At 40.7% G+C, this 27,891-nt stretch overlaps 1 protein-coding gene across 1 annotated transcript; it reads left to right on the top strand.

The window, feature by feature from the left end:
• The first annotated feature begins 1,037 nt into the window (after nt 1-1,037).
• Nucleotides 1,038-25,998, top strand: spen (spen family transcriptional repressor). The gene is made up of 15 exons (XM_079239242.1): nt 1,038-1,222; nt 3,820-4,140; nt 10,802-11,413; nt 13,459-13,616; nt 13,713-13,913; nt 13,991-14,142; nt 14,234-14,359; nt 14,483-14,596; nt 14,684-14,797; nt 14,907-15,007; nt 15,100-22,891; nt 23,003-23,347; nt 23,445-23,639; nt 23,775-23,933; nt 24,019-25,998. The coding sequence occupies exons 1-15, from the start codon at nt 1,140-1,142 to the stop codon at nt 24,148-24,150; spliced, it is 10,605 nt and encodes a 3,534-aa protein (XP_079095368.1). The 5' UTR covers nt 1,038-1,139; the 3' UTR covers nt 24,151-25,998.
• The last annotated feature ends 1,893 nt before the right edge of the window (nt 25,999-27,891 follow it).

Genomic DNA, 27,891 nt, shown 5'->3' with positions numbered 1-27,891 from the left:
TTCAGCAAAAATTCATATCAGGTGAGGGCCTTTTCAGACCTGAAAACAAAGTCAAATGTGCTTTCATAGTTTCCTCTTAAACTGCAGTATATTAACAGGCAGTCATGGACAAATCTGAATAACTGTGAGGATATTATCACATGGTGATCATTAGCAGTTGGAGTCTTTGGCTGTCCAATTGCTTCCAGTTTCCTGCATGCAGGTCCGTGCTTTAGAAGTACATATCGTTAACAAATAATTTATAGTCGACTCAAATGGAAAGGGACAACTCAAAGCTTCTGCTGATACAGCTTCTGTGGGCAAACAAAAGAATCAGTGGTGCTCATCAAAAATATGAGTATCCATCTAATTTCCAAACCTCCAGTTCTGGTCAGGTGTGAATTCTTTGGTCTGGATGATTATATGGATGATATATGACTGTCAGCCAACTATTAAACCTGGATGTGGTAAATCTAAATGCAGTTTATTTTTCAAAATGTGGCCCAGTGTCTCAGCTGAAAATGTTGGGGTTTATTGCACAAAAAAAGTGGGGGGGAATTATATTACTAAAGCACTTTGTAAATATTAAATTGAGCTAATAATTGAGCTTGTAAATATATAGGCTACAAACTGCCTCACCTTTCTGTTGTTAACTGGCATTGATGGGATCCTCCAGTGAGTCAAAGCTTCTCAGATGTCAAAGCACCACCACTCAACCAGGGGTTTTCTCACGCATGCGCACGGCTGGAGGACTATCTCATCGGGGAGGGGGAAAAAAAGAAGTTCACACACAAAGCCACGCCTGCGCGGTGTGCCTCTCATTACGAGCGAAGTTGCTGCATCTTTTTAGGAAGCTACATGCTTTCTTTCGACACCCAAAGGTCGCATGGTGTCAGGGACGCGCCTAGTCACGGGAACAAACCGGAGCGCGTTCATGAGGAGGTGCAAGATCGCGCTTTTAACAGTGAAGAGTATCAAACAGCGTGCGGGGATCCAACCAAATGGTTTACATCGGGTCACAACGACCATTCAATGATTCACCGTCAAGTATCGTTTTTTTTTGTTGTTCAGCGTTTATTTAGCAGATTTTTAGTATTTTGCACGGGGAGAAACTGACATAGCAAACTCATCTGTATGATCGGGGAGCAGGAGCACACAGTATGGTCCGGGAAACCAGACATTTATGGGTGGGAAATTTACCCGAAAATGTACGAGAGGAGAAAATTATTGAGCACTTCAAGCGGTGAGTAGGACTACTATTCAGAGATGTGTGTCTGTGTGTTTTTTGTAATGTAACGACGAGCAGCATCTCCCAGCCTCTGTTGTGTCACATTTTAGTGAAGTCGGGATGAAGCAGGAGGTTCCCCTGTAGCAAAGTCCCATTTGGCAACTGTGCTGTCAGCTCTCCATAAGCAACACTGTGTGTGCTGCATTTGGGCTGACGGCTTTTTTTTTTTTTTTTTTTTTTTTTTTATTAAGGAAGAAAAAAAACCTGTTTGCACGCCTCAACCAGCCAGCTTGCAAACATATGGTTTTACAGTTTTGCCACTGTTACCAACTCATTGCTTGATTGATAACTTAGCCCACTCGTGCCTTCGTGTCGTGTGGTTCACATTTTTCATACCAGGTAAGCAACTGACTTAAAGCCAGCCTACCTCCGGTACCGATCACCATAAAGAAAACACAACCTCCCTGGCCTGGACATTAATAGCAGTGTAAACAAAGTTGAGTCTACCTGGCGAGCTCCCCACCCCCCCTTTTAACTTTAATGCACAACAATACATGTAACAACATGTGCCACTGTAAGTAATTGTGTTTTGCCATGTGTTTCTAGCGTCTGACTGTTGTTTTTCTTGACACCTGAGTTTGTCAGGTCACTGCTTCCAATCAGATCCCTGCACAAAGTAGCCTATGGTTAATCAGCATACTCCGTACTCGTATAGTGAAATGTAATGTAGCTCTTTGTAAAACCAGACCCCGTCCCCCTAAAATAAACTAAATAAATGCCACTAAAATCAACAAAATCCCTCAAAGGTGACGCGACATCACGCCGCCGTCCACGCTGCAGCATTGTTGCAAATTGGCTGTGATTGAACGGGCTGATGTGCAACATTGTTCGGCTGTAAGCAGGCTACTTGTGTTGACTCTGTGCCTGTGAGCGCAGAAAATGGTTGTATGTGCCACATTAAAACCGCGTTGCTTCCCGCAGCTGCTGACTTGCACAGCCTGCAGCGGGGTCTGATTCAAGTAAGAAGATAAAAAAAAAAAAAAAGAAGCAGCCTCCGCGCATCCATATTTTAACGAAGCCCACGACATTCCCCACTAAACTACATCCGTTTGTTTTGGGCTGCTGGAGCAGAGCAATTTAAGAGCTTTTAGCCCTTTGTTGTCTTCCTTGGACTGAAGAAAATGTAAATAGGCTGTGTGTGCGTGTGCGTGCGTGTGTGGCTAACACGGTTGTCTGCGCGCCCCCCCTCCCTATTTTCTCTCTCTCTCTCTCTCTTTCCACGGCTGTCAAGGAAATAGCAGCCCGCTCCTCCGTTCAAATGTGCCGGAGACCAGACTGCCCCAAAACATCCCCAATAGTCTAGGCTAAATAGGCATTTTCCTTAACTGGTGTCGCAAAATGGGACGTAAGGTTTTTAATATAGGCTACCTTTAAATCCTACATAGCGGATTTTATTCAACATTAGGTTATCTGAAGGCAAACGCTGCCCCAAAACGTATGGCTTTATGACACATCTGATATTAACGTGGTGCTTTTCGGGTCCTATCATGGACTAATGCTGAGAGCGAACCACCTAAAAAAGAAAAAAAGGTCCGCGTTTGCTCTTATGCGGAATAATGAACCAGCCATGACTACGTTTTATTTACATAATCCCTTAGTGTGATGTGCGTAGCGTTCATTTAAAAAAAAATTTTTTTTTTGGAGGGGGGTTGACTGGCAGCTAAATAGCAGAGGGGGTAAATCGTGCTACCGACAATTTCTTTTCTTTTCCTCTTTTTAAAAAAAAAAAAAAAAAAAAAAAAAAAAAAAATCATTTAGCGGTCTACCTCAGCTCCAGCGTTAACCCAGTGGTAGTCAGTGTGTGCAGGTGCATGACAGCCCAATGTGTGATAGAAGTCATTGAAGATGGGGGACGGCAGAATGAGTAAGCAGTGTGGACAGCTTTTCTAAAATGGCGTCGGGGGCTGTTCAGTGTTGGGAACTGGCATGCCAATAAATTTATGGGCACCTCGTAATCCCTCTCAAACAGCAGAAAACACACTCCCAATAGATTTTTTTCTCTTTTTTTGTAAGAAGATGAAAACAAATTTTGTAATCCCACTGGCTTGTAAATTTAGTCCGAGCCTTCATATTTGTCATCACCTAATGAGACTTTTTTTTGGGCATTTATAGCTTTCAAGAGTAAGAAAAGGGAGAATGATCTGTTTTTATTACTATTATTTTAAATCTAGTTTTTTAACAGCTCAGACTTCTGTGCTACATTCTTCCAGAGCAATTTCCTCCGAGAGAACACACCATTGTTTAAAAAATATGGATTTATTAACATGTAATGTTCCAAGGTTCAGGTTTAGTTGCTGGGTTACTGTTGCCTTGTAAGAATGAAGCTGAAGGTGGAAAGCAATAGTAACAACGCCACCTTACCTCCCACCTCCCAATACACATGTAATGACGTTGACACCACAGATTTCAGTACAATGGGGTTTGCAAAAAAGGTCAAAACCTGGGAAATTAATTGAAATTCCTTGTATTAGAATCCATAAACACTCATTCAGCATATTTGCGTCTGCTAAAATCTGGTGATCACCATGTTTTTCCTATTGTTTTTCTTTCAGATATGGACGAGTGGAGAGTGTCAAGGTCTTGCCCAAGCGGGGTTCAGAAGGTGGAGTCGCAGCCTTTGTGGATTTTGTGGACATCAAAAGTGCTCAAAAGGCTCATAATGCTGTCAACAAGATGGGGGACAGAGACCTGCGCACTGATTACAATGAACCAGGCACAATTCCTAGTGCAGCGAGAGGGCTGGACGATAGTCTGTCCCTAGGCTCTCGTGGCCGGGATGTTTCAGGGTTCACAAGGGCGGCAGGGGGGGCTGTGTATGGCGCCCCCACGTCGCTTCACAGCAGAGATGGACGCTATGAACGCAGACTAGACGGGTAAGTGGACAAAGTTTCTCTGAAGGCAGGGCGAACCATGGTTTCTGGTAAACACCTTACCTCCAAGCATCTTTCCACCATCTATTCATTTACTTATTTGGGGTTAAAGAGGAGGAAAAGAGTTCATGCTCAAGAATAAAATCTTGGAGGGATCCTCTCAACGGTCCTCCAAGTGTGGCCAGAGCTCTTGGATTCATACTTTCAGGTAGACACTGAAATGGTCCATAAATGAGAGCATGTTTGTACCCAAGTATATCTATGGTTTGAATGAATTGTTAGTAGTTTAAGTGGCTTTTGGGGATTATCTTTGTGAGTTTAGATATCTCTGTGAGGTGGATGTATCAGTTGCGGAAAACACGGGGCAAAGATTGGATGTCGTAAAATTTCCCAGGATTATTGGAGATTGCTGGAGAGAGAAAGAGAGGTGGAAAGTGAGAGAAAGAAAAAGAGAGAGTGGTCCAGCGGCCATCCCTGGGATTCCCCTAATCTGGAGTTATATGCCCTGCTCGATGGATTAATGTCACCAATTTTTCCTCATGTAACAAACCAATCAAGACGCCAACACACATTATATGTATAAGGCACCATTGTTTGGATTAGTCTGATTTGGCCTTCAGTTATCGGGCACACCTCACTTCCTTCGTGGGTTGGAGTCATGTGGATAACCTACACAGGATATTTATTCCCCTACTGTTGGATTAACGCTGCCAGACACATGAAGAATAAGCTATCACGCTAAAGGTATGGGTTGCTTTCTCGGTTCTTTTTTTTTTTTTTTTCTTCTTTTTGTTTGTCGTTTTTATTTGGGATCATATCAAATCAGGGCATTTCAAATTGAGTGCTGGGAGACCTCTACTGGTGATCCATCCAGTAGAGACAACAGAAACTAGTGAGCAAAAGACTTTTTTTTTTCTTTTTTTTTTTTTTCCTGCCGTATTTTTTTGTGGAGATTATTTTTTACTTTGCAATGACTGAGATTTGCTGAGGATCAGCAAGGACTACATTTGGATCATAAAGATAAATGAAGCATGCTGGAACTTGTGACTGGAAAAATGAAACGTTTCCAATGGAGATAAAAACCCTACCTCATGTCTGTGGATTACCGCCTCCTTTTCTGAATGTGGAACTATATCTAAACCATGGATACAATTACAGACCAGCAAACTGAGTTGCACCGACGAACCGCATTTCCCACGGACTAAACCCAGGTTTGGACAACACGCAGGCTCTTTTGCTTGTGAGTAATGTGATGGGCAGATGACAGACACGAACTTCCATGTGATTCAGCAATGTCAAGCATCTTCTCTGACACTGGGAGGAATGCTGCGCTGCTAACAACAAAAAACTGGATTACCCTACAAGACATCTTTACTCCTAATCTACCCTGGTTAGATTTTCTTCACCTGTACAAAAGGAATTTGACTGCTCTGTTGGTGTGCACAATTCTACCGAAATGGATGTTCAGGACTTCAGAAAACGAGGTGCAAGACTTTACTTCGTCCTTTTTGTTGATGCTGCTACGGTTTCAATGCTCAGATGAATGAAGATGGGCTTCTGGATTTCTTTATCGTATTGGACTTATACGCAACAGATCCCCCCCCCCCCACTTCATATTAAGATGGATATATGGACTCAGACTTTTTCCAGCATACAAAACATCCTGACTTGGATCTGTGACATTTTTTTACTTTTTATTTTTCCATTATTTTAACCAAAGGGATGCTCCAGCTCATCTCAGCACACGAGGTCCCCCGTCCAGAAGATGAGGATTATGCTTTGAAATGTGAATATTTTTGCTTCATTTTTCCCTCCTCCACTCAACATTTTTGCCCAGTTTTTGCTCACAAAGTTCTATCTCCCTAAATTGTATTTGGAATTATAGGTCAAGTTACCACTCTCTCAAAAGGTTGGTATGTCCTGCCCTGTGTATTTTAGCTGTCCTCTCTAACCCCTTAGTTTGAACCCCTGTCTCTCTCCATTTTTCCCACTAACCAACGTAGCTGGCACATAGACTGTTAACTGCTGCCTGAATGTCTTTATGCAGAAGTTTGTAACTTACCTTGTAATGTTTTCCTTTCTCTTCTTCTCAACTGACCCCACCCTATGCTCCTGCCCCACCTCCCTTCCCCCAGACATCCTATTTTTATAACGCTCCTAATGCAGTTAAGTGAATAAAGAAAATGTACTTTAAAAAAAAATCTTTTAAAAAATTAGTACAGTATGATGCTTTAAAATGCTTTTTAAAGGATTTTCCATCTATAAATCTGCAATAGATGCTCTTAGAAGCAGCGAAGGGATATTTAGAGGGGGTTGATGTTGGACAATGTAAGTAAGGGTAGATTTTGGTTTAAGATTTTGCAGAAATTAATATTGTTACATTTTTTTTATTTCTAATTAAAAAATATTATGTAAGAAAATATTTCTAAAAACCATTTTTTGGCAATATTTCTGTTGCTTATTTAAGTCACAAATCAAAGCAGAATTTAAACACAATTTTTTTTGTTGCAAATTTGTTTAATATTGTCCTCTTTAGTGTCTGCAGTTTTAAACAAAAAATTTTGTACTGTTTTGTTGAAGAAAACTTAATCTAAGAAGTCATTTTAAACTTGGAAAATATGGTGGTGTAAATAATTTTTATAAATGAATTGATAAATAGATTCGTTACAAACATATAAATTCTTAAATTAACGTAACGTTGCTTTACAGAGATACAATATAAATACAGTAAATTCTATCACTGCATGCAGATCGACAAAAAACCCCCAACAAAATGTGATTTTAATCCATAAAATGAACGACAAATATAACTTGTGAAATTGTTTTGCGGCAATCAAATTTGACTTTTTTATTGTAATTAGATCCGATCTATATTTCTTTGGTCTTTAGATTTTTCTTTAGCTTCAAGTTTTTATTACACTGCAGCAGGTAATGTTGCTATTCACTGAGCACTTTTCCTCTATTAGATTACTGTGCCTACAAAGTTGTCAGTTTGATGGATTACGTTGAATTTGGAATTGATTTATTCAGTTACCTCAAAACAAACAGTCATACTTTGGTTGGTGTATTTCCAGATCTTTTATGCAATTCAGTTTCCAAAGAGCATATGGTAAGCTATACTTCATTAATACTAAATAAAACTATAAAGTCTCTTCTCCATCATTTCTTTTTGTGTTCAGTCAGTTAATCCGTCTGCCTGCTTGGCAAGAAAATATAGGATGAATCTGCATGTCCCGCTCCTGTATTACCACTCCAACATACAATATATAAGACGCCTTTTTATGATGCTGCTGAAATACATCCTCATAATTATGCAGCTCACGTAATCCTAAAACAGTTAATGTGCTTAGCATGCAGCAGAGTAGACTAATAATCACATATTGATGGAAATTTCGCCACAAAAAAAAAATAAATCTAACTGAATTATATTTAAGCTGTATGAATAATGTAGAGCCTGATTTGTGCAAAGTGAAATTGAAGGGTATATGTTGAGCAGTGAGCCTGTGCCACCGAATTAGCATTTTGGAGAGCATCTGGGGGTCAAGGTAATCCATCAATTTCACAGCAGACATCCTTATGGCATACACGTTATTCATGAATCCAGCGCACAGATGACTGAATGAAATAAGCTAAAACAGAATCTGACCCCGACCCGCTGGACTTTCATGTATAGTGCATTGAAAAGATGTGGTTCTTGTCTCCTAAACCAATTTTATCTTCAACATTTAGGGCAGTATGTAAGGCACGTAGGGTCTTTTGTTCTCATGCCCTATGGCAAGAGCCTTTGGTGGAAAGACTTAATGCAAGGCTGGAATATTGTTATATTTTGTGCTTCACATTGAAGATTTTCATCTTGTCCACATCACAGAAAACAGAGAAGATGTAAGAGAGGGCTTTATGGTTTTAGTACAGTGGGTCTTTGCCATCAGTTAACGTCCTCAAAATTATAGCAGTAAAATGTAGGTGTGAGGTGCAAAGGTCAAGTTGAGCATTTCAAAATCATTTGGCAATCATTTACCAATTTACCTGCCGGGATGACAGTAATACTTATGTGACGTGTCTTCAGTGCAGCAGGATTTGCTTACTGTGGCGCAAACATTTTTAGTCTGCTCCTAAACTCGTCAAGAGCTCCGGCAGTTCATTTCAGAGCACTTTGGAAATAATGAAATTTGTATGGTTCAGTCCAAGTTTGTAGATGTGTGGCATAACAGTAAAACATATAGTTTTTGTTTTTTTTCCTTTATCCAAATTAAAAATATATAAAATTTCTATGGGTAATGTCACGTGTCCAAACCGTTAAGCACGAGAAAGTCAGAAAATCATGAAATTTTGATTATTTACATCATTAGGTCGGTGGCATACCTGAATGGGATAAAGCCGGTATAGGGTGGATAGATTCATCACAGGATTAAAGTGGAAGCCCACACTTTTGTTCTAAAAGTTAATATTGTGATCATCTCGCTGAAAGTGAAGGAAGATTGAAATTATGTTGAAATTTAAGTTGCAGTTACACTGAACACATGACGTGTAGAAACGCTGCTACACTTCCACTAGAATCAATAAAGCAGGCTACAGCAGGCGTGAGAGCAGCACCTAAGTGGTGCCCATGCACCACTGCAAACCTAAAACTAGGTCAATCTTCTTCCCATGTTGTTTACACAAGTTTTGAAAGTAGTTTCTTTTTTTAAACTAGTTACAGAGCAAAAATGATTATTGTTTTCTTTTTCCAGCATCAGCTGCTGGTTCCTAAGTACTTTTTATTTCCTACATTACCCACTGTAATTTCCAGGTTGTACCTTCCTCATATTACACACTGGAAAGTTGGCAGGCTCACATCTCATCTCATCAAAGTGCTGCATCCAAAAAAAAAAATCCGGATCCATCTTTAACCTAAACGGAAACATTGTCTTGCTTTGTCTTTAACGCTCATGGACCAGGAAAAGGACACATTTTGAGGCATGTCCACAGTTTACACACGTTACATGTTGCCAAAGATTTTACTATAGGTCAACTTTCAACAAAATTATTTAAAAGATACTAAACAGAACTCTTCTCCAGTCCTTATTTATGATCTGTTATTACTTATTTTGTGAAGCTTTTTAGTGGATGTTAGTGGATTTTTATATTACTGCATGCATCTTATCAGAGAACAAACAAGTCAATTTTTCTTTTCAGAAATGTGTAGTTCGACCCGTACGGCAATTGTAATTTATGGTCACATCGGGATGCTTTCCTCCTTGGAACTCTACTCAGATTGAATAATTTTTTATTGTCAGTCATTAGAGATAATTTAGTTTATATTTATTATAATTAAGTAGTGTTTTAGTAGAATTTACAGCAAGTTTTATTCAATCCAGTTTAAGGTTGGATATTACTCCTGATATAAACCTAGCCCATATTTTGTTTTTTCTCAAAAGTAGAGTATTGAAACCTTATGTTGGAATATAAGGACAAGAAAAAAAACAAAACATCCAAAATACTAAAAACAAACAAACAAACAAACAAAAAACCAACACAACAACAACAACAAAAAAACAACAACAACAAAACAACAACAAAAAACCCCTTAATACTTATAAATCCATTATATTGTTTTTGGTTGGATTAAAAAGGAAAAAGTCGTTTCTTTTTTGAAGCTTGACTTTAATCAGAAGTTTTAAGTGTTGTTAATTAGAGCATATCGGGGCCTGTGTTGGAACACCATGGCTAATGTGCTGATTATAATTTGATCTGAATTCAAACAGCAGTAATTGCTGTCCTGTCCTGCTCATTATGGTGAGTTTTGTAATATGACTGCTGTAATAAAAACACAAATTGTAATACTAAATTAAATTCTGATTGGTGTATTAAAAAAGAGGATTAAAAGAAATTGGTACTGTTTCCTTTGTACAACTTGACAAAAGATGCCTTGAAGAGTTTTGTTTTCCAGAGAACAAGTGGTGTCAAATTATAGACAACAAGCTTATCATGAGTCGTCTTCAAAATCCTTTGAAAAAAAGTCTCTCAGATCTCACATCAAGTCTTTCCTTTTTTTTTGCAGATGCTACATATTACAAAACCAGAATGACGTGACGGTCTTTAAAGACTTAATCCCTCTCTTTTTTTAATAAAGTCATTTTTTTGTTACTGCAAGCCTGCGATGTCCTCCTCAGAGTTAAGCTGCAGACTTCAGGTTCTTCATGCAGCAGGTGTACTGCTACTGCTACAAATCCTTAGTTGATTCAGTTTACAACATTGCATTGTATTTTCCAACAGCAAGACCTTTAATATTATCATTTTTATTATTGTTGTTGTTGAGGTAATATCTCTAAGTTTAAGAGAGTGCATAAAAGACAGTTGCCTAGCAGCTCTTCCGTTGCTCTCATGCTGGTAAAGGGAATGGATGAAGTCATGAACAGTTTGCCAAAGAAGACATGAAAGACCTGATTCGTGCTCATTTTAACCAGTCAGTCATTTAAACCTCCTGGTAGTTCAGCAGGCCAGTCAAATTTCCTTCTAATATGCTAAAATCTCTCAGTTCTTCTCAAACTCTCTGCTCTCTTTCCCTGTGTCCTAAATATGACAAACCCTCCAGATACTTGATGAATTTGTCTGATGTCAGCACCTGTCTTGAATGAATCAAGTGGAACCGCAAAGTAACTTGCTCTCTCTTCGTGTTCTTTAGGACTGCTGAAAGTCGGGATCGAGCGTATGATCATGGTGCCTATGGACATCACGAGCGTCCCGGTGGCAGTTTCGACCGTCAACGGCACTATGACGCAGACTATTATCGTGATGTGAGAGAGAGGACTCTAAGCACAGCTGGGAGTGGGTCTGGTACCTCCAGTGGAAGCGGTGCAACCGTGTCATCAGGAGTGGGAACTATAGTTAGTGCTGTTGCTGGAAACACAGGAGCTAGTGGATCAGCAGGGGCCCCAACTGGAGGAAGTGCAGGATCCGCATCCAGCGGGGTTGGTTTCTACCGCTCCCACAGCAGGAGCCCTTGTCGCTTTGAGACACCAGAGCCTCGTTATGAGTCTCGCGCCAGAGAACCTTTCACTTTGGCCAGTGTAGTTCACAGGGACCTATACCGTGAGGACCGGGGGCGGCGCGGGGAGCGGTCGTACCGCCACAGTCGCAGCCGATCTCCACATTCAACACATTCAAGGAATCCCTCTCCTCAGAGACTAGTGAGTCAGGCTACTCGTCCTCCACGCTCCCACAGTGGGTCAGGCTCTCGCAGCCGCTCCTCCAGCTCAGACTCAGTCAGCAGTACCAGCAGCAGTACGAGTGGCAGGTGAGTGGAACTTAATCTTGCTGTCAAGATTTCTTACCTTTAGCGTGGCTGTTTGTTTACCTTTTGTGCATCCTATTTGTGGCTCTAAACTGACTCTATGCATAGAAATGAGCTGCGAGATTTTCATTGTGTGTGTGTGTGTTTCAGTGTGACCAGAACAAAACACTTCCCTCAGTAAATGTTTTCATCAGCTCTTCTTGCACCACAAAGACATGCAACTATTAAAAAGTCAACGCCACATTTTTTGACGAGCTGTTTAGTTTCCGGTAATGTTCGCACGGAGTGCTATCTATAACATGATGTTGCTCAACACCCATCGACGTAGAAGCTGGGCTTTATAGTTATAAGACATTTATATTTTAAATGTAGTTGTGTCCGTTTCCTCACCGCTAACCTGTCAGTTTGTAGAGATGGAAGACCAAAACATTTTTGCTTGTGACAATATCTGTCTTTTATACTGTAAAAATCTTGAAACTCTACTTTAAAGACAGTATGTACATGTTAAAATTTTATTTGTAAGACACACTGTGTATTTGTATATATAATGCCCAACTATTCTTAATGGTACTTTGCCTTTATTGTACAATCGTTTGTGAAATTTTTCAAATGACGAGTTGTTTTTACAGTTATTGGTTGCGCCATTGTTGGTTGGAGTCAAAGTCAGAGAAGTGACCTTTGTAATGGCTTTAATGACACATTTAGTGCTGTTAAGATTTGCATTGTGTTAAAGTCAACTTTCCCTTTAACAGACTTTATATTATCTGTTATTAGGATTGTGTTTAAGAGTGTCTTTTGTTTCTTTATTTGAAACTATTGATCAGTAATTTATACACCTCCATGAATAATTTAAAGTCTCATGTTCAAACCTTTAATATTTGACACAGTGATGTTCAGACAGCAGACTTCATTAGTATAATAAAGGTTCCGTATGGATGTTTATTTTGGCTGTGTTTTGAGTTAAGCTGTTGAACCAAATCTTTGGTGTCACAGACAGCGACTGTGTTGTCATGCCGTTGAATCTGGCTGGTTTTGAATTGACTTGCTAATCCAGCCTTTTTGTTTGATGCAGCATAGCTGCATTTGCAGTAATTCCTATCATGATGCTCTTTAACATCAATAACATAAGATTAAATCATCAGATAGTGGAGAGACTACATGCATTTATCTCCTCCAGTTTTTTTTTTTCTGCATCACCTTTGGATACAGCTTTGGACGACATGTAGCGACACATGTGGTTTCATGAGGAAGTGCTACGGGGGGGATTTTCAGGAGACGGCTGCTATATTTTTCTCACTGCCTACCTCTGTGTATGGGTAATTGCTCCCCCCCCCCCGTGAGATCCAGTTGGAACTGGAAATTTCTGGCCAGTGCTGGCTGCCTGCCCACTCCCACAGGCCAGGCTCCGTCAGCGGTACTTCCGGGAGAGTCTGAGGAGGAGAAAGTGAGAAGGAAACAAACAGCAGAGGGCCTAGAAAGCTTAGACAGACATGGGAATCTTTTTGAGAGAGAAGGTGCACAAAGCAGCAATGAATTTGCTACTCGTGCACATCCCTTTTTTTTTTTTTTTTTTTTTTTGCAGAAGCATGACATAAATATTAAACGAGGAGGAAAGCGCTAACAAGACAGAAAACATTTACAGCATGATGCACAAGCTTTTATGCAAATGAAATACTTCTTATGTATTTAATCAGAAACGTGAAAATATTGCTTTTACTTATGTAATATATTTTTTCATTTTTTGGAACCAAGACAGAACAAACAAATTTTAGTCACTTTTGAACCAGCAATAAAAAGAATTCCATAATCTGTTATTGAGTATGCATTAGAGTAAGGCTATTAATACGTATTATCCAATGTGTGAATGTTTTCTCAGGGTTGGAGCATGAAGCGTTCATGCATTTGCTGAAAGTTATTTAAGATCATATGAAATTCTGTAAAAAGATTTTTAAGTGTTAAAGTGTTATTTGGGAAGATGAAGACAATCTCAGGTTTAAAATGTGAGGACTTACATCAATAATTACATCCCTGTTCCTGTTTTGCTGCAGTGATTCTAGCAGCAGCTCTAGTGATGACTCTCCAGCACGCTCAGTGCAGTCCGCCGCTGTCCCTGCACCCTCCGCTCTTCCTCTATCCTCCCTTGACAAGGATGAACCACGTAAAAGCTTTGGCATCAAGGTCCAAAATCTTCCTGTGCGCTCTACAGGTACGTTTTAGGGTGCTACAGAAGTCAATTTAAGATCCTTGAAATGTGACAGGATGAAGCCGCTTTTTACTCAGTATTGTATCTTATGTCTTACAGATACAAGCCTAAAGGATGGTTTGTTCCACGAATTCAAAAAACACGGCAAGGTTACATCTGTGCAAATCCATGGAGCTTCAGAGGAGCGCTATGGACTTGTTTTTTTCCGCCAGCAGGAAGACCAAGAGAAAGCTCTTGGAGCATCAAAGGGGAAGCTTTTTTTTGGCATGCAAATTGATGTCACCGCCTGGAATGGCCCTGGTGAGTTCAGATCTTTAACTTACACTTCAGTCATTATTAGAAAGTCCCCCACATGCTCATAATCTGTCCGCTTTCAGAGACAGAAAGTGAGAACGAGTTTCGACCTTTGGATGAGAGGATTGATGAGTTTCACCCAAAAGCAACACGGACATTATTCATTGGAAACCTGGAGAAGACCACCACTTACCATGACCTGCTAAATGTCTTTCAGCGCTTTGGAGAAATAGTTGTAAGTTCATGTTTTGAAGCGGTCGAGAATCTAATTGCATTTAAACACTAACGGTTGAAGATTTATAGATTGGTTTCCCTTGTCTTTAAAGGATATTGACATTAAAAAGGTGAATGGAGCCCCACAGTACGCTTTTCTACAGTACTGTGACATTGCTAGTGTCTGCAAGGCCATAAAGAAGATGGATGGCGAGTATCTTGGTAACAACAGACTAAAGGTGAGATTTATGGTGATTTAATTGCGTTACGTTTGTCTTGTCTCCCCTGACTATACCCAACAACAATGAAGAGTACAACAAGATGTTAAAAAGTGTTGAAATAATTGCTCATTTCTTCTCCAGCTGGGCTTTGGAAAGAGTATGCCTACAACATGTGTGTGGTTGGATGGATTGGCGTCAAATACAACAGAGCAGTTTCTCACTCGTCATTTTTGCCGCTATGGACATGTTGTCAAGGTAAGCCTGGTTATTTTCCTCTTTGTGGTGGTCTGTTGTTTGTTTCCTAAATTTATAGTCTCTTTAACTTTCAACTGTGGCCTTCAGGTTGTTTTTGACAGGATGAAAGGAATGGCCCTTATCCTGTATAACAACATTGAATATGCACAAGCTGCAGTCAAAGACACAAAGGGATGGAAGATAGGAGGCAGCAAAATTAAGGCAAGTGAAATATAGCTTTCTTTTAAGGTCATGTTTGCTGGTGTATCCCACTAAAGTCGATGCTTGAATAGCTGTAACATTACATTGACTTTTTTCTTTTATTCTTCAGGTGGACTTTGCAAACCAGGAAAGTCAAATGGCTTTCTATCGCTCAATGCAGGCGTCTGGGCAGGATATTAGAGACTTTTATGACATTCTCTCAGAAAGAAGGTTTGTGTACTTTACATAAAAAGAAAAAAAAAGTTTTAGTTTTCAGTGCTGTCTGATTGCAAAGCTAAAATCATTATTTTCTGTCTTTCCAGGGATGATCGGCGAACCCAATATGAATTTCAAGCAGAGAGACAATATTATGAAAACGTACGAACTCCTGGAGCTTATAGTGAAGATCCCCGGCGGAAATACTCTGCAAGAAGTCGAGAGTTCTATGCTGAATGGGACCCATATCAAGGAGATTACTATGATCCACAATACTTTGAAGACCCTCGGGAATATCGGGAATACAGAACTGACCCTTATGAGCAGGACATTCGCAAATACAGCTATTTGCAGCGGGAACGGGAGAGAGAGAGGGAGCGCTTTGAAACGGATCGTGGACGTGATCATGGGAGGAGGACCATTGAGCGCAGTCAAAGCCCATCTCACCTTTCCAGTCATCGTGCTGCCAGCCCTACAGCATCTCCATCGCTCTCTGAGAGGATACCAAGTGATTCAGACAGGCGAATTTGTTGTCGATCCTCTGAAAGAAGTGGTAGCTGCAGCTCTATCTCCCCGCCCAGATTTGAGAAACTGGAAAAAGCCAGATCTGAAAGATATAATAAAACTGAAAAACTTGAGAAGGATCGGGTTTTTGAAATTGAAAGGGGGACTTTGGTTGAAAAGGAAAAGAGAACTGGGAGAAAAGACCGAGGGGACAAAGACAAGAGTGAGAAACAGAGGCTTAAGAAGCTTAAAGTCACATCACCTATCATCCAAACATGTGAGACAGAACCGGAACTTGAAAGAGATGTCAGTCCGGAGTCTATTCAACGAAGCAAAACCAGTAAAATCTCAAAGGAGAACTCGAGCAAAGGAAGGTTAGACCTTCTGCCGTGTGTGGTGCAGTTAACACGAGTTAAAGAAAAAGAAGGAAAATTGATTGGCCATGCCGTTCTGGACAAACAAATACTGAGGGGAGGGAGTGACAGTCCTAGACTGGCATCGCCAACAGCTGACCAGAGAAGTCCTCCGTTTCGCTCCGAATCATCAAAAGGTGATGTTTCCAAGCATGGGAAGATGCCCAGAGACAAAAATATGCATAGCTCTGTGGAGGTTACTGACAAGGACTGTAAAATTAAAAACAAAAAACATGGAAAATCTGAAACTGGGTTTGAAAATAGTATTTCTGTGGATATTGACCGATTAGCTGCAAGGAAAAGACGTTTTGAAGAATCTGTTAGAACTGATCGACAAAAGAGAGCCAGTGACGAGGACTCTAGTAGAGCTGGGCTTTATAAACTATGGAACAGTGCAAAGGAGAATGAGTTGGAGAAGAACCATTTGATACGAGGAATGCATAAAAAGGAGCACCACAAAGAAAAATGTGTTCGGATAGGTTCTGTTAATAGTCCAAAAGATGGAAGAGACTGCGAAAGCAACTTTTTATTGGATGGACAGTCTCATCTTGGAGAGCTTCCCGATGATTCTTCAGAGCGGTTAGACTCTCCCTACCTTAAAATGAATTTAGAGGGCTCAAAAAGCGAAAACAGCTCCTGTCACATAAAAATATCACATGATGGCAGCCTTGATTTGGATGAGTTAAAAGAACAAAAACCTGTTTTGTCTGAAAATGACCAAGGGAGAGCAAAGTGCGGAGACTCTGTAGGAGATGGACACTTTGTGAACATTGACCAGGCTAATATTTGCACAAAACAATTTGAGCAGAATCGATGGCTCCGATCCAAGCTTAGCGATGCTGATAAGTTAGTCAAGTTTGAAAAGTCACCAAACAATGAGACATGTGAATTTGAGAAGGATTTTATCCTTCGTGATGTTGGAAAGTCAATTCAGGACATGACCAGTGATGACTTCCCTTTGACTAAAAGAAAGAAAATAGACAATTTTGACTTTGAAACTCTCAAAATCAAACGAGAATCCAACTTTGCAATTTCCCAAAAGTTAAATGAGGACATATACAATATGTCATCTTCTATAAGAGCTGCTCAGTTTTCAGAAAATGAAGAGGATGAAGCTGCCCACATTTCTCTGTCAGTTACAAAGAAAGAAAGAAAATCCCCTCCAGTAACGGATGAGAAATTTTCTCAATCAGAATCGTTGAAGAACAGTTTGGGCCTGACAGGCAGACATTTTCCGCCATCTGACAATGACTTTTCAAAGCTTAAAACATCCTTGCTTGGATGTGACGATGAATTAATGCAACACTGGGAAAGACGGATGAAGTCTGATTCACTTAGAATGGAAATGACATTTCCAAGTGATATTTCCAAACGCGAGAGCATCCGCAAACGCATCAGCCAGGATTTGGAACCTGGAGAAGTGCAGTCTGACTCTGATGATGATGCTGAAAACAAACATATCTCTCCCAAGTTAAGTAGTTCCTTGTCATATATCCTCAGGGATCGTGATGAGAGGATGAACGACCTCAAGCTTTCAGGCTCTTTAGAAAAAAATAAGTTTTATTCATTTGCTTTGGATAAAACAATAACTCCTGATACAAAAGCACTCCTTGAAAGAGCCAAAACTTTATATTCCTCAAGGGAAGATAATTGGTCTTTTCTTCCCTCACGCTTTCCAGTCTCTCACACCTGTTCAGATAAGGATAAGGCAGAGCTAGCTCCTCGACCTATTCCGTCTTGGTATATGAAAAAGAAAAAAATTCGTACTGATTCTGATCAAAAGCTGCACGGTAAAAAAGAAGAACTCAAGCCACAAGACCCAGAGCGTCAGGAGTTATTTGCATCTCGTTTTCTGCACAGCTCTATCTTTGAGCAAGATTCTCGCCGTTTGCAGCGACTGGAACGGAAAGACCATGACTTTGAAACTGGAGGAAATAAGCAGTTTACCAAGCTTGGTACTGCAGAGGCTCATCCTGAATCTGGAGGACCTGACATCCCACAAGAGCCCATAGTACTCTTTCATAGTAGATTTTTGGAACTTCAGCAACAAAAAGACAAGGAGCATCCCCAGCCTGATGCTGAGAATGACGCAGCAGAGGTGGATATTAAAAAAGATGATGTTTTGAACAGTGATAACGTAACGTCTGATAAGGAATCTGAGCCAGAACTGAAGGCAAATGATAAATCAGCCAGCCCTCCATTAACCTTGTCAGTTTCACCATCTGTCCCTTCCCCTAAAGAAACATCTCTACCAGAAAAGAAGGAAGTTTTAACTCCATCCTCAGATCAGCCTGTGGTGCTTGTCAAAGAAGAGAAAGTGGAGCCAGACCAGAAGCTGTCGCCACCTCATCCTCTTCCCGTGGAAGACTTTAAGTCTGCTGCTCCTAAGCTCAACAGTACACCTACAGTTACAGTTTCAGAAGCAGAAAATGAAATGGAAACAAAAGCAGAGTTGGCTGAAGCCAAAATAAAATGTAGTGATAGTTTGGAAGTGGAAGGTAATCCTGTTGTGGAAGATAAGCCCCCCACTCCTGGTGGTTCCCTAAGTGCCTTTGAAAGAGAGAGTGCAGAATTTTCTTACCCTGATGCTTCAAAGTTGGAAGAAAAATGTGAAAAGACTGAGCCTGAAACTGAAACTCAAGAAACAAAACACTTTGAGGAATCTCAGAAAACCGAGACGCATTGTGAGCCATCTATGCCAGAGCTGGATGCTGAAATAAAACCATTACCAAACCGCAGACAGCCTAAGGGTAAAAGGGCAAAACCCTTGCCTGCATTGCGTACTGCACAGCAGACCCAAAATGTCAGTGCTGAAAAACCTGCAACCCGAAAAAGCGAGCGGATAGACAAGGAGAAACTCAAAAGGGCCTCTTCACCTCGAGCAGAAGCACCTAAAGTCTCATTTGAGTCTAAAACCACATCCAAGTCACCAATACATGCATCAGATTCAGAGCAAAACCTTGAGTTGAGTTTGATTCATGGGAGAACACGTCGGAGGAATGTAAGATCAGTCTATGCCACATTACACGAAGATGAACAAACTGGCAAAGAGGTTGCAGAGTCTCCACGCTGCACGCGCAAACGTGGTGCGGATAAAGAACCAGTACAGCAAGATGTTCAAATTCCTACAAACACCAGACGAGGACGTCCTCCCAAAAGAGGCATCAAACGAATTGAAGATGTATTACCATTGAAAGAGGATCCAAAGAAAATGATGGAAGTAGATACGGCAATCAAAGAAGCATCAAGTACTGTAGAAGTTGTGAAAGCCTCTGAGGGATGGCGTTCACCCCGCACGCAGAAAGTTCAACAAGCGCCACAAAGTTCAGCAATCAAGAAAGGAAATCGAGTGGATAAATCATCTGGAGGAAAATTACCTGAACAAGCTAATTCAACCAGTCATGATGATGCTGAGCTTAAGCCTAAAGCTGATTCTGAGCTGTTCAGCAAGTTATCAGACAAAGTGGAAAGCTCAAGCTCCCCAGTGCATGTTAAAGAAAAAGATTCAAAAGATGCCAGCGGTAAAAAATCACCTGAGCCTGATATTGAAAAAATAGAAACCAGCCCATCTGAAAGGAGACAACAAACTGAAAAGAGTATTAAAATGAAAACCCCTAGGCTGAAACGAAATACAAAGCAGATCACTGAAGACAAATCACACAGTTTGAAAAATCTTGAGATTCGTGTTAGTGTTGACGATGTAAAAGGCTTGCTTCGTTCTGAGGATGTTGAGCCTGAGACTTTTAAAGCTGCTACTTTAACAAAAACCAAGACGGTAGTACAAGACAAGAAGGAAGCACAGATAACAGAGTTTCCAAATGATTCCAAAGATCTTGGTAAGCAGGAAAATGAAGATCCACAGTCAGAACCTGAACTTCCCGCTGATCCAGCTGCTGTTCTTTTAGCTCGACAGATGGAGCTCGAACAGGCTGTTGAAAATATTGCCAAACTAACAGCTGACCAAACTCCTCGACAGAATAAGGAACCACCTACAGGGCAACCTACTGTATCCACCCTTGTCATCGTGGAACCAGAACGTGAAGTTGAAGAGGAAAAGCGAGCAAATCCTGCAAGTGAAACGGAACTTGCAGCTGCTATTGACTCCATTACAGCAGAAGAAATTTGTGGAGATGCAGATGCGTTCACAACAACTCCTACTTACACAGCTCTCGTTCCTACACCTGAATCGGTAATCTCCTCTTCCTCCTCTTCCAATGAGATTATGGAGCCTGAAACACATATGGTAATCAATAATATTATTGCAGGGGGCTTAGATGATGATTCTCAGTCACCAAGCCCTAAGGCATCAGTGGTAGAATCAAAGGCAGCTGTTGATCCTATTCTACTTGAAACACCTAAGAAAACAGGCAAAGTTAGAGCTAAAACCCCAAAGAAATCAAGAAGTCGTAAAGGTGCAGCTAACAAGAAGGGGGATGCTATTGAAGAAGTTTCTTTATCAGAGCCCTCCCCTGTCAAGCTACCTGAATCAATCCCGGAAGATTCAGAAACCCTTAATTCAAAAGCGGCTACTGTCACAGCTGGGGATGCTGCAGCAGCTTCAGTGGTTACTGCTGTTGCAACGTGTAGGCGTGATGTTACAAGTGCTATAACTGTAGACACACCCAAAGAAGCAGAACAGCCTGAGGTTGAACAGCCTGTACCTAAAGAATCTGCATTTCATTCAGACACTGCAAACATCTCTGCTTGTATAAAGCATCCCCTTGCACCAGAGCCTTGCACCACTACATTTAGCCCTGCTCGCCCGCAGCCAGTTTCCCAGTACAGCACTTCTCTTCTGCGACCTGCCAAAATGCAACTTTCACCTGACTGGCCCCAGAGATCTGAAGAAAGCAGAATCTATGTTGCTCCTTCATGTCATGTCACAGTGGTAACTCCTTCTGTACCTGTATCGACTGCACTTGGAACCCCTAGTGCAAATCCCCCAATGCCCCCTGACACCAAGGCCTCTGATATTGACCCTAGTTCCAGTACTTTAAGGAAAATACTTATGGAACCAAAATATGTGTCTGCATCAAACAGTAATTCGATACCTACAACTAAAATTACATCTGCACTGTCAGATCCCTTACGAATGTCTGAAAGTGAAAAACCTTCTGAAACGATGGCTTCAAGACATTTGCATCCTGAAGACAGGCCGTCATTCCCACCTCAGCCTGTACACCATAAGCCATCTCCACTGACAGAGTCCCAACAAAACTGTGGGGAAAAGACTCCGCATACAGTAATTTCTCCTGCTACATCTGTTATAAGTCGAATTCCAATGCCTTATGACACAGAAGAAACTCCACGAATTTCCCTAAGCAACCGAAGCATTGGTCTGCCCATCCCTAAACAAAAATTTAGATCAAACTCCAATGAAAATAGTCGTTGCCATGGCATGGATATAGTGGAGGATGGTACCAGAGGGCGTACAGTTGTTGAGCCCACTCCATACCAGACGGGTTCTAGTGCTGGTCTAAGGGTCAATACATCAGAGGGTGTTGTTGTTCTGAGTTATTCTGGTCAGAAAACTGAAGGACCCCACAGAATGAGAGCCAAAATTAGTCAGATTCCTCAAGCTAGTGCTGGTGATATTGAGTTCCAGCAATCTGTATCCAAATCTCAGATCAAGCAAGATTCACTTGTCCCATCATCTCAGTCAACTACCCCAAAAGTAGCCCCATCTCCTGCAGGTTATGGACACACAGGGGTCCTTTTGACTGGCCAGTCTTATAATTCTCAGCCTGTCATTTCCAGTACCAAGCAGGAGAGCCTTGCATGTGACAAATCTGAATCTCCATATCACGTAGGATCTCAGGGTGTGGTAAAGATGTTCCAACCGCCAATTAGTTCATCTCAAGTCTTGATGTACAACCAAGCGGTGATTCAACAGCAGCATGGAAAAAGAGGACTAGCAACGGACCCCCTGCCAAAAAAGATGGACATGGGCAAAGCCGTTCAGCAGTCTAACCTAAGCCCGGTCATGAGTCCACACCACCCATCGCTGTCTGGAACACGCATGAGTCCCAGCCCTGGTATTTCAAATGATCGGTCGACTCTTCACCTCAAGCAAGAACCCCAGTCTCCACGGACCACTGGTCACTCCCCTTCCCCTTTTGTCAAAGCCTGTCCACCCAGCAGCTCCCCTATTGGAAATTCTGTTGTTCTTAGTCATGGGATGCCTTCATTATCTACGTACCATTCTAGTATGCATCACTCTCACTCGGAACAGTCCTCTGTGATAATTCAGCCTCACAGTGTCACACAGTCAATGGCTCATGAAGCAAGAATGAATAACCCGCCAATCTCTGCAATAAACTATGGAAGGCGAGGAGATTCCCTGTCTTCTCCACTACCAGGGCCTCCACAGCACTCAAACACAACACAACCTAATGTCATTCGAGACATGGTGTTACAGTCTCATTCAAGTCCCCAAGGATCAGTGTCTGGTATTGCTGGCAACAGTGTAAGTGAAGAAGAGTCCAGGCACTTCAAGCAAGCTCTTAGCAGACCTTCAGTTTCCCAGCTTCAGTCGGACGTAATGATAGTTCACAGTGATCACAGAGGGCTCCATCCAGGCATCCGCATGGACCAGTACAGAGACATGCACCAGCGCATACTCATGCACCAGCAACTCGGGGAGCAAGCAGCAGTGGAAGCAAGACAGTCACGCAGCTCGGAGACATCTTCAGGCAACATCTCTGTATCTTCAAAAAGTCCTTTACTGGGGAAGAACATTGAGCTCTCAGCAAAAGAGCCTCTCAAACCCCTTGAAGGAAAGCTAATGCACCCAACCTCCAACGAAAGTAGAATCCGGGGAGTCCATACATCTAGTCCTGTCATGGTGTCGCCTCGCCCTCATGGAGTTCAACTGATGCATCCAGGAGGTGCAGGCTCTTTTCCAGTATATCGTGACACACGAGGCTTCCCAACCCAGTTTCCTGGACATAACCTGGCTAATCAAGGCATTGCATCTTCACAGGTAACTTGATACACTTTTATCAAATAGTGTTTGTTAAAATTTGAATGAATGAAAAGATCTTACAATATTTATGTTTAACTTGTATTGTGGTGTATATATTTTCTGTATCAGGTCACTACAGAGCCAGAGCTGGGCACCAGAGGAAAAATGCCTCAGTCACATGGGGGAGGAAGCGACTCCAAACCTGAGAGCTCCCTTCTTCGCCATTCTACCTCTTCAGACCTCTCACACATTTCCCGAATATCAGGAGATACAGTCTCACCCTCATACCAGTCTCCCTTGATGTCTCCTATGGGTCTTACTCACAAGCAAGACTTGTCGCTACAGAAAAGCCCTCCAGCTTTCCTCCTCACGCCTCCGCCAACGGCACTACCATCAAGTTCACAGCAGCCACGACATGATGCTAAGCTGGAGCATACAGGACATCGGTCCATTGACATGGTGCAGCTTTTGACAGTAAGATGATCAATCCAGCAGCATTGTCATACACGCTATTTTTAAGACAATAACTGAAACAGGGATATGCTTGAGACACTGTGTTTCATTTCTGCAGAAGTACCCTATAGTATGGCAAGGCTTGTTGGCACTGAAGAATGACCAGGCTGCTGTCCAGTTGCACTTTGTGTCTGGCAACACCCTGCTGTCCCAGCGCTCCCTCCCGCCCCCAGAAGGAGGATCTCTTCTCCGTATTGTCCAGAGGATGAGGCTTGAGGCTTCGCAGCTGGACAGCGTGGCACGCAGGATGACTGTGAGTGTTTTGAATTTTATCCCTGTAAAAAATTGGTTTTAATACTTAAGGCTCATGAATGTCAATAATCCATTAAATTATGTTATTTTGTTTTAAGTTTTCCAAAAAAAATGATAAAAACCCTATTCATGGCAGGTGGAAAATGACTACTGTTTGCTTCTGGCTCTACCTTGTGGTCGAGACCAAGAAGATGTCCTTGGTCAAACCCAAGCCTTGAAAAGTGGCTTCATCACCTATTTACAAGCCAAACAGGCAGCTGGCATCATTAATGTGCCCAACCCTGGCTCTAATCAGGTTTGTGGTCATTTGAATATAGACTGTTATACCTATAAATTGCTGTGACCATCTCACAATACTGTTTTCATCTCTGGTTATACAGCCAGCCTATGTGGTGCAGATTTTCCCACCGTGTGAATTCTCGGAGAGCCACCTTTCGCACTTGGCCCCGGACCTTCTCAACAGCATCTCCAGCATTTCCCCTCACCTCATGATTGTTATTGCCTCTGTTTAATTACCTCCATTGTTTTTCTTTTCCTGAACAAAGCTAACACCAGCCCTTTTGGACAGTTTGGAAACTGGAATTGCCTCATATTTTTATGAGTTTGACTTAAGAGGAAAAAAAAAAATATATATCTTGGATTCACCCTTTCTCTTTTACTTCACCAAGTCCTTAAATCACCCAGTGATGATGAATTCCAAAAACGTAACTTTTCTGTAGAGGATATGAAGGGTTGAAGGGATTTTCTGGTTGCTCTTCATTTTTTCTGGCCATTTTTGGAAGTGTTGTGCAGTCTTTTTGTATTCATTCATAAAGCTGTTGATGATGACCTTCCAACAGGATATTTTTTACCTTCATAAAAGTGATTGTGATTTTTGTTTTTTCTTTTTCTTTCAAGATGATGTGAGAAGTCATTGCACTATGTTAAGAAAAACATTGTGAACTCTGTACAGATTTGATTATAAACTTATACATGTTATGGATTTATTCTTATTATCAGTCATGCTTGTGCTAAAGTAAAAAAAATCATTGCCTGGAAAAATGATGAAGAATCATTTCTGCTTCGTCAATCATACTGCTTTTGCTCCGTCACCTTCAACAAATTTCTACATCATTTCTGGACTAGATTCTCCATCACAAAGTGTTCCCTGCCCCAGGAACTCGTGATGGGACGTTCAGAGTTGTATAGTTTACACTCAATGCCTCAACAGGGGACTATATAAAGACTATTTAATTTTTTTTTTTTCTTTCATTTTCTTTAAGCCTAAGGCTAATGTGGACAATTGTCAAACTGTAAATATTATAAATATTTAAAAGACTTAAGTGATGTGGAAAGACCAAGCAAACTATTTTAAAAGATCATGAAATATTTCATCTTTATTTCTGTCCTTACTGTTTCTCTTGTTTTCTCATTTTGTATTTATTTTTCACTCTTCATGCAGGGCAAGAATGTCAGACAGTTGAAAGGACATTTGCAAAAATAAACAAAAAACAAAACAGATTTTGTGCCAAAATGTCCTCTGCAAATGCTCAACACACTTGTGTTTGTAAACTACATGTGATCAGAACCTATTTTCCTATGTGAGTTTGTATTTTGCCATCTAGGAGGCACACTTGATTTAATATTTTCTTTTCTGTTTTTGGTATTGTTCATCAACGCAGTTCTGTTACTACACTGCTTTTCATGTGATGAAACGTGATCTTTATCTGAAGGAACTTTTTTGTACTGTAGGGGTTTACATTTCTCCTTCATTCCCCCCTGTGGTCCTGTGCTGCCCCCTGCTGTCTGAAAACCATTGTCCTGTGTTCAGGGCTGCATACTGAAGTAATTTATGCCACTGCTTTGTATGAAATGTGCAATGGCATGTTTTATTTTCAAATCTAAAAGGGTATGAGAGGATTACAAAGGCAAAGAATGTGACTTATACTTGACATTATGCCGCTAATGGATGTGTTGATCATTTGTCTCCATTCTTCCCCTTAAATGTCTGCTTGAGCCAAGCTGTAAATACTGATGTCCATGTTCTGTGCTCTTGTGTAACCCCCACCTTCCCTTTTACAAATGTTTTCTTCATGGTCTTTTCTTTTGTTTTTATTTTGTGCAACAAAAGAAGCAGTCTGAAAGAGACGGGAGATTAGGTGACACCGATGCTGAAAGTAAAACCATGCTTGTCAGTTTTGTGGTTTAAATATTTCCATGACTGCAAGCTGAATATGCTCATGGTTATGTTGAAGGCACTTATAATTTTGGTATACAAAAAACCCCCAAAACAAAACAAAAAAATCTTTAAGCAGTGATTAATATGAAAAAAATGTCTTTTGATCAATCTTCATTTTGAGTGTATTTTGCTGTTCCTCCATGAGGACATTTTAAACTGTAACATAAATGGTTGTTTAACATACTTCTGAAGATCATTAAATGGTCCCTTACTCTGCGTTTGGCTCTTTTATTTTATTTTGCAATCTGGTAATCTCAGAAGCAGATGAAGAAAGACTTTTCTGTTATCTCTAATCTAAATCTCACTTGTTCAGTTGAAAGGTGACATGCCTCTGCAGCATGTCGCAATGTTTCCTTTAAGTTTTAACTGTTTAACAGGTGAAACACTTTGCCTGACATGTTGGCACTTCATTCATACCAGCTGTCAGTAGATGTCAGTATGTGACTGAATTTTAAGGCAAACGTTTATGCTCAGGTTATGTTAGATAGCTTCTGGCTTTTAAGTTTACCATTAAAAAAAAAAAAGGAATTGTTCGTGAAATGTGGTGCTCCGGATTTCTCTGGACTAAATGACCATTTTTAACGTAAATGTGTTTAACATGTATGTGGGGCATCTGATGCAGACAGTTTTTGCTGAAACCTAAAAAACAAGCCAGGTTATTCAGGTGTGTTGTAAGAATGCATGACTAAATCTGTCATTTGCAGTCAGGAAAAACAGCACAGCTTGTTTTCTCACTGTCTATGCTTGATGTACAGCCATCAAACGTTTGGACACACCTTTCCTTTGAATATAATGGGAACGTGTGTGTAAACATTTGACTGGTAGTGTATGTGAACATACTGTAAATGTGACCTATAGTTCTAAAAGTAGATAAAGATAATCCAAAGACGCTAAAAAACATTCTGTCAGTCATTTAACAAGCAAATATTCTAAAAGTGCTTGTGGCAAAGGTTTCTGAGCATTTCAGATTACAGATTAATGTGAATTTTAAATTTAAGTAGGGATTTCTTTTATCAAAATACAGTTGGGTTGCAGTTCCATGTATGAAAATACATCCGCACAGACAATCAAGAACTGCAGAAAAAGAGTTTTTGAGGTTGATCAGGAAGGAAAAGAGCAGAGCATCTGTAAATACTTTGGACTGGTTCACAAACAGATTAGGTATATTGGAGGAGACTGAAAACAATCATAACCTGTATACAAGACTAGGAGATAAACAAAACTCACAAATGTTTTATAATACCCTGACTGATTTCCTTAGAATCAACTAAAGTTTTCTTTCACAGTGATTAACTATTCATCTGTCCATCATGAGAACATTGAACATGACTGCCAGGCCAACAAGGAATAAGTCACTGTTCTCTGAAAAGAAGCTTTTTTTTATTTGCAAGGAATCACATTGAAGAGCCAATATGCTGTTGGAAAAAAATGTTTGATGCAAGAGTTAGACCAAGATATGATCTTTTTGGTTTATTGGAGTGTATTATGCTGAGAGGGAGAGAGAGAAACAAACTGTTATTTCAGCCCAAGAACTTTGTCTCATCTGTGAAACGTGATGATAGTCCATCAGGGTTTGGCTTGTAGTTCAGAAAAATTTCTCATCATTGATGGACCAATGCATTTTAAATTATACCACTGAATCCAAAAGGAAAATGTCCAAACATCTGACCATAACAGAGCGTACAAATGTGTGGTCATGCAATATGAGCTCAAATTCAGAAATTGTTCATTCAAAGAATGGCTAAAGACAATTTAAGTCAATGTTTAGACTTAATGCAGTTGAAATGCTGCAGCATAGTTTGATGCAAGCTGTTCATGAGAGGAAAACCAACTACATTCCAGGATGAAACTGATTAATACAGAGAATCCGGCTGAAACCCATCCAAGCTGGTGTGCAGGAGTCTTCAACAATCACTGATAACTCCTGCAGTAAAGACAACTAAATGTTATTGAATTGATTATTGCAGGACTCTGTCAGTTAGTCGAGGCTAGCTTCCTTTTGCATCTTGCAGAGCTATAAATCTGAATTCAATTC

Source organism: Telmatherina bonti (genome assembly GCF_933228915.1).
Source record: "Telmatherina bonti genome assembly, chromosome: 4".
In the NCBI taxonomy this organism is placed as follows: Eukaryota; Metazoa; Chordata; class Actinopteri; order Atheriniformes; family Telmatherinidae; genus Telmatherina; species Telmatherina bonti.
This window is presented reverse-complemented; position numbering and strand designations above follow the sequence as displayed.

Excerpts from the sequence above, each read along its gene's own strand:
- spen (XM_079239242.1), top strand. The coding sequence starts at position 1,140 with ATGGTCCGGGAAACCAGACATTTATGGGTGGGAAATTTACCCGAAAAT. Across the intron at positions 13,914-13,990 it reads CACCGCCTGGAATGGCCCTG|AGACAGAAAGTGAGAACGAG; the intron begins GTGAGTTCAGAT and ends GTCCGCTTTCAG. Across the intron at positions 15,008-15,099 it reads GACATTCTCTCAGAAAGAAG|GGATGATCGGCGAACCCAAT; the intron begins GTTTGTGTACTT and ends CTGTCTTTCCAG.